The sequence below is a fragment of the Dryobates pubescens genome, chromosome Z (genome assembly GCF_014839835.1).
Source record: "Dryobates pubescens isolate bDryPub1 chromosome Z, bDryPub1.pri, whole genome shotgun sequence".
Taxonomy (NCBI): domain Eukaryota; kingdom Metazoa; phylum Chordata; class Aves; order Piciformes; family Picidae; genus Dryobates; species Dryobates pubescens.
In genome coordinates, this window is record NC_071657.1 from 43,883,988 (window position 1) to 43,896,056 (window position 12,069).

General features: G+C 36.9%; 1 protein-coding gene across 1 annotated transcript in view; it reads left to right on the forward strand.

Moving 5' to 3' along the window:
* Nucleotides 1-8,306, forward strand: part of TMC1 (transmembrane channel like 1) — a 98,376-nt gene extending 90,070 nt beyond the window's left edge. The window contains exons 16-20 of the mRNA XM_054178409.1: nt 1,969-2,208; nt 5,577-5,702; nt 6,847-6,925; nt 7,022-7,157; nt 8,012-8,306. Of these exons, the coding sequence (XP_054034384.1) occupies nt 1,969-2,208; nt 5,577-5,702; nt 6,847-6,925; nt 7,022-7,157; nt 8,012-8,280 (850 nt within the window). The 3' untranslated portion in view covers nt 8,281-8,306. The remainder of the gene's footprint in view (nt 1-1,968; nt 2,209-5,576; nt 5,703-6,846; nt 6,926-7,021; nt 7,158-8,011) is intronic.
* The last annotated feature ends 3,763 nt before the right edge of the window (nt 8,307-12,069 follow it).

Below are 12,069 nucleotides of genomic sequence, written 5' to 3' on the forward strand. Positions count from 1 at the left end.
AAATCAAACTCCAGTACACTGCAGTCAGTGGGACCACTTCAAAAGTAGTTCAGGGCTAAATGCAACTAGATGCATCTGGATTGTGCAATGAGCTGGTGGACTAACCAGCAAAAAACTGCATAGATTAATCTTAACTTTTTGTTGGCTGACTGCTTAATAAAACAAGCACCTGGCTTGTACTGTATTGATCTGAAATTCAGCCTTTTGAAATACCATACCATTCTTTTTCCATGTGTCCTGTGAAAAAAGGCCAAAAAAAAAAAAAAAAAAAAAAAAAAGAAGAAGAAGAAGCAAAAAAGCAGCATACACTTCTAAGCTTCTGAGCACCAATATACGCATTCTGGCACAGAAACTGTGACAGCACCCTTCAGCTAACTGCAAACTAGTGGGCTGTGATCACATTTACATGCCAATTTTTATTTGCAGGGCCACGTAAGGCACTAGAGCTGAAGTGTCTGATGGCTTAAAGTGAACCAAATACATCACATGAATAAAAAGGAGGTTTGACTGAATTATAATAAACATACAGTGACAAAAAACTTATGTTATATATATATATAAACATATACATACATATATATATGATAAATAGGTTTCTGTTTTATCTGAACTTTACAAATTCTATTGTACATGCTTCTATTCATCTGAAACAGAATAGAAAAGTTCCAAGTGCAGCTGGTGAGCTGGCACCATTACAAAGACACACAGAATACAAGAGGCATTCATTTTTGTGTATGAGAGGAAGACTATGTGACTAGGAAAATTCCTCCTCTCTTTCTCTTTGTTTTCACAAAGCAAGTTGGATGCAAACATCTCTACCATGTAATAAATGTTATTCTGAAATATTCTGATAATAGCTTACAGATTTTGACCTTGGTTGAACTGAGGTGTATTTTGCAAATTATTTCCATGAGGGTAAGGAACATGGCCATGAGGTAGTCTCTCCCTTCAGTGTAGACCAGTAACTGCTTTATCTTTTAATTGAAGATCTATGAAAAGGGGAAGGAGACATTAACATAATAGAATCTGTCATGATATGTTGATATTTTGAAGGTCTTTCCAACCATGTAGATTTATTTACTATTTTTTAAATAGAAAAAAATGAGGCACTTGGAGGCAAAGCAGCTTAGTCCTGGTCTCCTAGACAAAGATTAAGAAAGAAGCTGATTCCTGATCTCTTACATTCTGTATTATTTGGCCAGACAAATGAAAGTAATTGCTCTTCAGTAAGCATGGCACAAGAAACGAATTGTGATAAAAATAATATGAACCCAACTGTTTCAGTATCATAATCGTGCAAACATCAAACAAGGAAAAAACCCCAAAATTTAGCAGAATTGATAAATAGTTGGAATGTAGCATTAAACTACTGTGGCAATAGGAATAAAATAAATGTCAACTAAGCATCCTTCCTAAAACAATTCTAGTATATTAAGTAACATAATAAATAATAAACAAGGGTATTTTGGTAATAATTAGCTTGAGAACTGTCCTTTTTTTATATAGCACAAGTGAGATACTACCTGAAGTAGTGGGACAAAGAGTGCAGAGTATTTATTAGGTGATCATTTAATTTGGAAAGAGGTCTTCATAACTTTGACAGAAAAAAAAAAAAACACCATATGAGAATTATCTCCATCAACTCCTTCTTAAAGCAAGACTAAAGATATAAGACCACTAAAAAAAATGTTAAGATGAACTTGGTTTCTGAGTGCAGTGTGTATGGCTCAAAGCACATTCACATAGGGCATGAGTAGCACAGACAGGAACACAGAGGTCCTATATATAGAATAGAATAGGATAGGATAGGATAGGATAGGATAGGATAGAATAGAATAGAATAGAATAGAATAGAATAGAATAGAACAGAATAGAATAGAATAGAATGGAATAGAATGGAATGGAATGGAATGGAATAGAATAGGACCAGGTTGAATATAATTTTTTTTCCCCTCACTTCTTTTCTAGGATGGGATCTTTCTATGCTCCATGTCTCCCAGCGATCAATGTATTCCGCCTCCACACTTCAATGTATCTGCAGTGTTGGGCAGTGATGTGCTGCAATGTCCCCCAAGAGAGGGTCTTTAAGGCTTCCAGATCCAATAACTTCTACATGGCTATGCTGCTTTTCATCCTTTTTCTCTCCACACTGCCTGCTGTGTACACCATTGTCTCCATCCCACCATCTTTTGACTGTGGTCCTTTCAGGTTTTTTGCATTTTACATCCTTTTTTTGTATTATTGATGTAATGAAATGTTTCATCACATCACAGTGAATGGTACAATAATGAGGAAGATTTTCTGTAATAATTATTAGCACCTGGTAGGCTGAGTGTTTAACTGTGTAATATTTCTCATTGTGGATAACTCTTGAAGCTGGAATACTAGAAAATAGAGTCATTCTTTAGACAGTTTTATCTGAAGTGTTGATCAGGAAATCTTTTAAGTTGGAATGAAAAAAAATTATCACTACCACTGTAATTAAGACATATGTTATTCTTAAGATGTGGAACAGTGGTATGTTATGCATCTCTGGTCTACTTGTTGAGATTGATGGCTTTCAGGAAACATCACCATATGCATTTAGGAGGGGCTTATCAGAACATATGGTGTGCTAAATATATGGTGGAGTAGGCTTTGACTGCTGTGTCTCTCCAACTGACAGTATTTCATGCATCTGTATTACTGTTGTGAAGATGATTCTGTTTCTGAAGTCTTCAACCACCACCTTCATTAGTCCCTTCTAAAGGAGAGCTTATGGTCATTGTAAGAAGGGATAAAGTTTTCATGAGGCCACACTGGGAGAATAATTAGAAAGTACAAAGTCCACCTAGGAATCAATATGGTGACAGCTACTATAGGGAACAAGAAATGATTCTATGTTAGCAGCAAAAGAACAACTAAGGGGAATTGCTGTCCTTTGTTGGGTGCAGGGTGTCACATAGTGGTCAAAGAAGAGGAAAACGTTGAGGTACTCAATACCTTCTTTGCCTCAGTCTTTAGTAGTAGGCCCAGTTTTTTGCTGGATGTATCCAGCCCTCTGAGCTGGAAGAGAGGTATTGGGAGAAGACTGCTGCCCCATAATCCAAGAGGAGATGGTTAGTGACCTGCTGAACCACATAGAAATACACAGGTATGACCTGCTGAACCACATAGAAATACACAGGTATAGGATGGCAAAAATCAAAGAGATTGATCTGAGACGTGTTGGAAGCGTTCACTGCACCACTTTCCACTATTGACCAGCAGTCCTGGCTTGCTGGTGAGGTCCCAGCTTACTGGATTTTGGCAAATGTGATGCCTACCTACAAGAAGAGCTGGAAGAAGGATCCAGAGAACTACAGACTTGTCAGTCTGATAGCAGTGCCAGGGAAGGTCATGGAGCAGATCATCCATGTTTCAGAAACACTTCCAGAACTTCTTGAAAGTGCTCAAGGCCAGGCTGGACAGGTTCATGGCAGGAGGTTTGGAACTAGATAATATTTAAAGCCCCTTCCAACCCAAACCATTCTATGATTCTATGATCTGGGTCCTGCACCTGAGCCACAATAACTCTATGCAACACTACAGACTTGAGGCTGACTATCTGGAAAGTTACACTATAGAGAAAGATCTGAGGATGTTTAATGACAGCCATCTGAACAGGAGCCAGCAGCTGGCCAAGAAAGCTAACAGCATCCTGGCCTGTATCAGGAACAGCGTGACAAGCATGACCAGGGAACTGATTGTCCCCCTGTACTCAGCTGGTCTGGCCACACCTTGAGGATTGTGGTCAGTTTTGGGTCCCTTAGCAGAAGAAGGAAGTGCTGAAGTGTCTCTAAAGATGAGAAACAAAGCTTGTTAAGGGTTTAGAGAACAGGTCTTCTGAGGAGCAGTTGAGAGAATTAGGGCTGTTTTGTCTGGTGAAAAGAAGGCTGAGGGGAGACCTTGCCACTCATCACCTGAAAAGAGGTTCTACTAAGGTGGTTGTTGCTCTCTTCTTCCCAGTTAGAAGTGATAGGAGAGGAAATGGCCTCAAATTACACCAGGATAGTTTTAGAGTGGATATTAGTCAAAACTTTTTCACTGAAAGGGTTATGAAACACTGAAATAGGCTCCCCAGAGAGGTGGTAGAACCACCATCCCTGGAGATATTTAAAAAATAAATCTATAAATGTGGTGCTAAGGGACATGGTTTAGTACCAGACTTAATGTGGTTAGGTAATGTAGTTAGAGGTCTTTTACAAAAGAAAAAATTCTATGACCCTAAAAACTAAGCCATCCATGCCTGTGCATACATATGTCTTGTCTTCATTCTAGCCTAGAAGTTGTCACACTTTCTCAATATGTGCACACTATCTTGAAAGTCCAGGTCCATTTTCATCATCTTTACTTGATAGGTATGATGATGTATTACTATAATGAGTTTATGACAACAGTCAGCATATAAAATTAATTTTTTAAAGGGTGTCATAATTTGTTTTAAACAAAATATTTACAAAGTGACACTGAAACAATAGTAAAAGACACACACTGATTCCAATGAGTGGTTTGACTAATATGTTACTGTTGTGAGCAGAATGTTATCTAAGCAATCCCTAATGCATTTCATAAGGGAGCAGAAATCTTGCCACGTTAACTTTGGCAAATAGGAAAATATCTGTGAGATTGTTTCTAGCCAGCTATAATAGATACAAGAAGAAATGCATGAGTTACTGAAACATTTAGATGCAACAGAAATTTGCTTGAATTTACATGAGCAACAATAACAAAGCAAGAGAGGCAAAGATTTTTCATTTGTGCCGTACCAAAGAAAGTACAGAGGGAGACATCTGGAGTCAGATCTGAGTAGCTGCAGTTATTGAAAGGGTAATGACTGAAATGGTAATACTACTGTGCAATGTGAGAAAAGGAGCAGTGCCCGCAACTTTTTTCTCTGTCAAATGCATAGTTCAGGTAAGAAACTTCAAACTCTGTATTGTAACACATGGCCAAAACCAAAAGTAACAGGAAGGGACTCTTGGAACATTAAAATGCTTCTGCAAGAAAAACTTATTAATGGTCCTAGAAGAAAATAGTGTCTCAATAAGCTGGCCATGGAACAATTACAGAGAAAGGTTATTAGATTGGCATAACAATAAAAAACACCTCCTAGAATATAGTCACTGGCTTCTACAGCTTTGATACACAGTGAAGAGAAATGATTACACTGAACAGTGATGTCAGAATCCAGTTGCAAGATGGCTTTTTCTTTGCTTATCGACCATGCCAAAAAAAAAAAAAAAAAAAAAAAAAAAAAAAAATCACCAGGTTCTCATAGAGCACAACATTCAATTGTCTTTCTTCTTCACAGGTTGGTACACTGACTCTGAGGAGTAATCTTGACCTTAACTGCAGCAAAATGCATTAGCATAAAATAAAAATTAATAATGCCTATTTTCCACCTTAAAATACAGTGTTCAGGTTTAAACTAATGTTAATACATTGTGGGTTTCCCCTGGCTTAATATGATATGATTAATAGATATATCTGTAACACCACGCTGACATTACCATAATATTTGTATGTGATATATTGTCAACTTTTCTGTTTAATAGTGGAAAGACTAGAATGTTTGAAGTCATATCAGAAACTCTGGAGCTTGACTTCCCTTCCTGGTTCGGGAAAGTGTTTGGTTATGCCTCTAACCCTGGACTCATCCTGCCTTTTATATTGCTGATGGTGTATGTATACAGCATTAACTCGGAGCTTTCTTAACCTGGGGACTATCAAGGTTCTTTCACTCTGAATATTCACTGCCCAAATATCTAACTATGTATAGTGCTAACTGCCCTGTGATGAGCAACTTGAAGAATTCATGAACCTTTTATTTTACCATAATTAATGTGCTTTTGCACAAAGGGTAATAGGGTAATACTTTTCTTTTTTTTTTTTTTTTAATGGCTTTTAAGTTGTTTCTGTAGTTGCTTTTCAAATACTTTGTTGTATCACAACAACAATGCTATTCAGATGCAAGAAACTACAGGGCATCTGACGTGCTATGGTTTGAAGCAGCTTGTGCTGCAGACACAACAACACATTATAAATCCTTATGAATTTCAATAGAAACATGGCAATCATGAAGCATTGTTATTTCTCAGTAACATTCAGTAAGTCTGATCTTCAGTGCCTTGGCCTTTCCTTGATGAACAATGTATTCTATGCAGTTGGAACAGTGTGTTGCAAGGTGATGGAGACTTTATGAAATAAGGGTAATTGAGATTTTTTTGTAAGTTAGTACCTGGAAAGAATGATGACCCAGTCTTTCTCAGACCCAGTCTTTCTCAGAGACTGCATTGTGTCCTGCTTTATAAAGACATTTTAATATGCTCTATACATAGTAGCATATAGCTAATAGCAATAACAAATATTTAATACACATCTGAACAAAAAGTTAACTTTATGTAGAGAGGAGCTGAGATATAACCCAGCATTGCAGAACTTCCAATAAATATAGAAAAGATAACAGATAACAGAATACAGTAGAAATTATAGAAGAATTTTACATTATAAAAATGAAATTCTGAGATTAAATTTTGTCAAGTTTTACCTGACATCATATTCCTTAACTACTATTAAGATTGAATGTAGAGTATTAATAGACAAAATAATTTATTTTAAGTACTTTTCTGCTGAAATAGCAGTGCCTTCTTCATACTGTAAGGAAGCACATTGTTCATTGTCAAATTAGTACCATTGATTAGGTATGATAAAGTTGGAATAGATAGGGACCTTAATTTAACACAACTGTCTTTGCTACAGGAATGTTGAAGGAGTCTTTATATTCAAGTCACTAACTAACAAGAAAATATTTTTCTTCATATTTAGCCTGAGCATTTATTATCTCAATGCTACCTCCAAATCCTACAAAGAAGCTAACCTGGAACTTAAAAAGAAGCTACAAAGTGTAAGGAATAAAGAATTACAGATTTTTTGTTTTACTAAATATTAGCAAATACATTCAGGTCACTGAAATTTGCCCTCTCTCTCTCCCAATCATTAGCAAGCAGAAGAAAATAAACGGAGAAATAAACAAAAGGCACAAAAATCTAATGAACAAGATGAAAATCCATTTGAGACAGAACCACCTCAGCCAAAGCAAAAAGAAAACAAAGAAGATGAATCCACTCCAAACCAAGGTAATGACTGGTCTAAAGCCCTCAGGATGAGGAATTCATGCATGCCGTACCATAGTCCTCCTCACACCCTTGACTGCTTCCTTTGTCATAATCTCCTGAAAGACATTCTAAAGGTTGAGACAGGTTTAATCTCCAGTACATTTTCCTTTTCTTCATTTCTTTTAAGGCATACTGTAACATTATTCCACACCAAGCTGCACCAAAGTAAATAGAGTTCTAATGAATCACAAGATTCCAACCCGGTAAAGAAATACTTAAAAGCCTGCTCTTAATGGCATAAAAAACTTTCTCTCACAAACCACTTGGGTCCAAATCTTCACCCTTGTATCATATTTCATTGATCCAGGGCTGCGCAAGACAGTGTATTGATACACTGATTATAGTAGCAATTGTTACCAGAAAGCCTAGCTTGGTCAGGCAGGTTTCAGTTTGTACTGAATGATTTCATTGGCTGTTTCCTTGCCCATAGACACTTCTAAATTTTCCCCATCATGCACCTGTGTCATTCAACCAGTATAAGATCAAACCTAACAGAAAAATGTGGAAGGCATATCTGCAGCCTGAAAACCTGCATGCTTAACTTTGTAATTGCTAACTACATCATCATTTATAGATGATATCTAAGTTTATCTTGGGAGAATATTCTGCTTTTCTCCACTGGGATCTTGCAGAAAGGACTGAAGGAACAATACGCACCAAGACTGAAGGTGCATTACCTCAGATTTCAGGCTGCTGTCATGGAAGGCCCCAGACTTTCCACCATACATTGAAGTGGACAAACAACTGCAATATTTCCCTCTCAGGGAACTTCTTGTTTGCATGTTCAGTTTTGCTGTTCTCTGAACACTTTTCAGACAAGAAGAAAGGACAAGGTGGCAATGAAGCAAAGAAGACAGACCAGCCAGAAGACGCCAGCTGCTCTCAGGCACTCCAGAATTCAGGCCCTGCTCTGAATGGTCACTATCCCCCCCAGAGGAGGGGAGGAAACTTTCCTCCTCCATCCATAGCTGTAACAAGGCCACCAGGGCCCAGGAACTATGGAGGGCCGGGCTACCCACCTGGAAATCCACGCTTCCCAGGGCCACAGCCAGGAATGCCCAGGAACCCACCCAACTACAGATAAGGAGCATCAGGTACATTGTGACAAGCTGAAGGACTCTGAGGGACGGAAATGTAGACCTGCAAGTGCAGAACTCCACTGTATTTATTGTTCATTTTCATGTGCATGGAAGTTACTCATGTACTTCACGTTTTGCAGGATGGGAGACTTCAGAAGAAAATACTCTGTAAGCCTTCTTGCAAGGCATTGCAAAAATGTCTTATCTATATCAATTGGGGATATTTATTGGAAGAATGAAAATCATTTTGTATTCAATTTATCTGCTTAAAAGCCTAAAAGTGTGACTGTAACATCTTTCCTTTTTTTCTTAGAAGCACAGTTTACAGAAAACATAACTTTGTACAAAGTGTATGAGAGTCAGTTATATTTAAATACTCCGTATAGCTTGTCTTCTGCAGGTCAGATATGCTCACCCAAAGACTTCAGATTTTGCATTAAAAAACCTATAATCTTTTCAAAAGCTGGATGATTACTGTAAAGTCTTTGGGAAAGTATAAAAAAGTTAAAAGAGAAGTGTTATTCTGCCTTTTGCTGTGAAGAAAATTTAACTCCTCTTACAGTACCGTTTTTAGCTAATAGTAATTTTCTCACATTCTGAAAGATTAAAAATATGCTTAACATATCAAAGCAGTGAGGCAGTATCTTCTGTGCAGAAAAATATATATGAGGAATAGGGGCAAGACAGTTGTGTAATATTTTGCTCTAAATACTCACCATGAATGTGCTAAGGCACAGACACACTAGTTACACAAGTATACGTAACAGACAATCTGTCCTGTGTATTTATCATTATACTGACCACTACAGAGTCCAGAGTGGAGCAGTTCCTTAGTCTGATAGGGCTTGTGGAAACATAGGATAGGTTCCTGCCTATGTGCAAGCTGGTCTTACTTACTCTAATGAGACAGTTTGCTTGCAGGTCTAACCCATATCATAAACATCATACGAAGTATAAAGGGGGAAGTGTGCTAAGAAGAGTGGAACCTCCTGCTTGGGATCCTCCTTCCTTCTTCTGTTCTTGAAGACTTTATTCCTGCTTAGTGTGACTGCTGTACCTTTGCTGGGCTGGGCATAACATTGTGTACTTTTTATTGATACTGGTTTGGCTGCATCATTATATCTGTTTTCATTTCAGCATGTGGGTATTCTCTCCTTTTCCTAATTCCAGTAATTCCAGGTGGCAGTAACTCCAGGGAGGGTCTTTTCTAGTGAACAAGCAAGAAATCTGTTACTAAAGGAGAAGACAAGTGAATTATGTCATTATGTCAGCATATAGGGTGCAGCGAGTCATGTATTTTAAATTAGAAAATGTACTGCTGATTGCAGCGTAGGTTGCTTCATCTTTCTGAGATAAGATCTATGGACTTTAGATGCAAAAAGTGGATCAGTTCAAACTGTCTGTTAATTTGACATCTTCTAACTTGATTAATTTTTAAATTTTTAAGGTTTAAGCCCAGAAACTGATAACATTGTTGGTAGCCTTATTGAGATTACCATAGTCCACAGTTCTCTAGTGCTTCCGTGTTTTTAAGATAAACTTTCCCCTACAAGCTCACTGTTTGATTACATTTCAAAATAAGAAAGCACTGGATATTCCTTGGAAAACAGAAGATTTTTTATAGAAGTGAAGAAACTAATTGCAAAGATACTTTATGTGTTGATGATCCATTTTAGTTTTTCAAGGAGTGCTGGCATAAATTAGAGATATAAACTGGTTTTGGTGTGTGCAGGTTCCCTGAAATGTATAGAACATGTTGAGATATGTACAGATATGGTAGTAAGGAATCTTTGTTCTGTTACAAGTAAAACATTTCTGTAAGCATTAAAGGCTTTCTCATTATTAGCAAGCTTAGTGTTTTATTCTGGGGAATTGCTTTGCATCATGAATGGGAGAGATTCAGCAAGGAATCCCCTAGTTGAAATTCTGAAATTGTTCTGAGGAACTTTCTGCTAGGCTTGTATGCTTATCAATTTTCTACAATAAATGTGCTCTCGAAATGCATCTGTATATGGAGAATGAATAACAAGCCTAGATGTTGCTCATGCCTTGTGATCAGTGTCAGGCTGCTGTCACTGAAAATGATATATTTAATTCTTATTCTTACTCTTGCTTCAATCTGCTTTCAATGTTTCATAGCATTTAGCTCTGTCTGACTCTCTGCGATCATACAGATAACATAACATTGACTTAGCAGTCAAGATATGATCTTACACATTTCAATGTTTGATGTTTTAGTGAATACTAAGGTGTGCATACTAAGATGTGATCTTGCACATTTTGGTGTTCAATGTTTCAATGTATGCTAAATCTGTATTGAAAGAAAACTTGCTGTTTACTTAGCAAAGTAATTTTGAGATTGCAATAATTTTGCATGATCAGATTTTAAGTCTCATTTCCTTTCCCTAGAACATTTTCCTAGTCTTTCCTATATTTTGAGTCTTTCAGTTCATTTTGGTTTTTTTGTTGTCTCTGCCTCATCCTTGTGCTGAAGGGGTAACAAGTACTCTTGACAGCAGGAATAATATTTACTGTTATTCAAATCATGGCACATGATCTTGCTCATAGAAACAGAATAAATTTTGTTTTCATTAGTGATGTGGATACTGTTTTATTTCTTCTATAACTGTTGACCTGGAAATTGTGCTAGGGCTCTGTCATCTGATTACTTTTGGTGAAATCAAGATTCAGTGCATCTTACAATGTCCTACATCTTCCTCTGCTGAGTTTATACACTGTCTTTATAGCATTTGATTGAACATTTTGTATAGTTTTCTGTGTAATGAAAGTGCACTTCATTATAGTATTATACTGGTAGAGAGACCTCAAAAATATTTTGCAGTCCCTTCCAAAGATTTAATTTCTTCCTGATCTATGAAAATGATAATTCCTGTTAAATGATGGATTATTGAGTACATCTGCCTTCTCCTATTCATCCTTTCTCTGCTGTTGAATCTTACGATGTCAGTATTTAGCTGCTTTCCCCCAGTATCTGCCTGAGTTGCAGCTGCAAAGCAGAATGTGTGTATGTTCACAGAAGCAAAAGGACAAAATTAATTCCCGACTGCACCAAATTCACAACAAGTGAGAGGAGTTTTTATAACATATCCTTTCTAACACTGGGATGTGAAAATATAGTACGTACAGTAAAAATGTCCATGGATATCTGTGTGCAGAGCTCTTGTAAAGCTTACAGATATTTAAACCCAAGGAATCATTTTAATATCCTGTTAAAAAAAAAACAAAAAACAAATTAACAAACCAAACCACAAAACAAAACCCCAAACAAACACAAAATGCTCAGTGGAAAACAGAATTTATCTAAGATGAATCTTTTCTCCATTTTCTAGTCATCCATGAGGAAACAGGCTGTTATGGCTAGAGATTAACTTCAAAAGCAGGTAGCATCTGCTCTGTCCTTTGTTGAAAAATTCAGCTGTGAATTCACTATAAGATTTGTTGTTCATGTCACATAACCAGAAAAGAATAATTATAATGATATGGTGGTCATTAAAATCTGAGTAGCGCACCTTTCATAAAAAAGGTATGAAAAGCAATATTTCCCTAACTTGGAGAATGACTTGGACTTAGTGACAGAAGGGTCTGAATAGTTGAGTCAAACTCTGCTTTACCTACTGCTTGCAATTTACCGAATCTGAACTACAGATATATCCCTATATAATTACATTACATAGTACTCAAGTATTGCTACTGGATAGTTGATGTTATCTACCAGGTTAAAAACATACTCAGTGATAGCTGTTCTTCAAGTTATTACGGTCAGATTAATAATA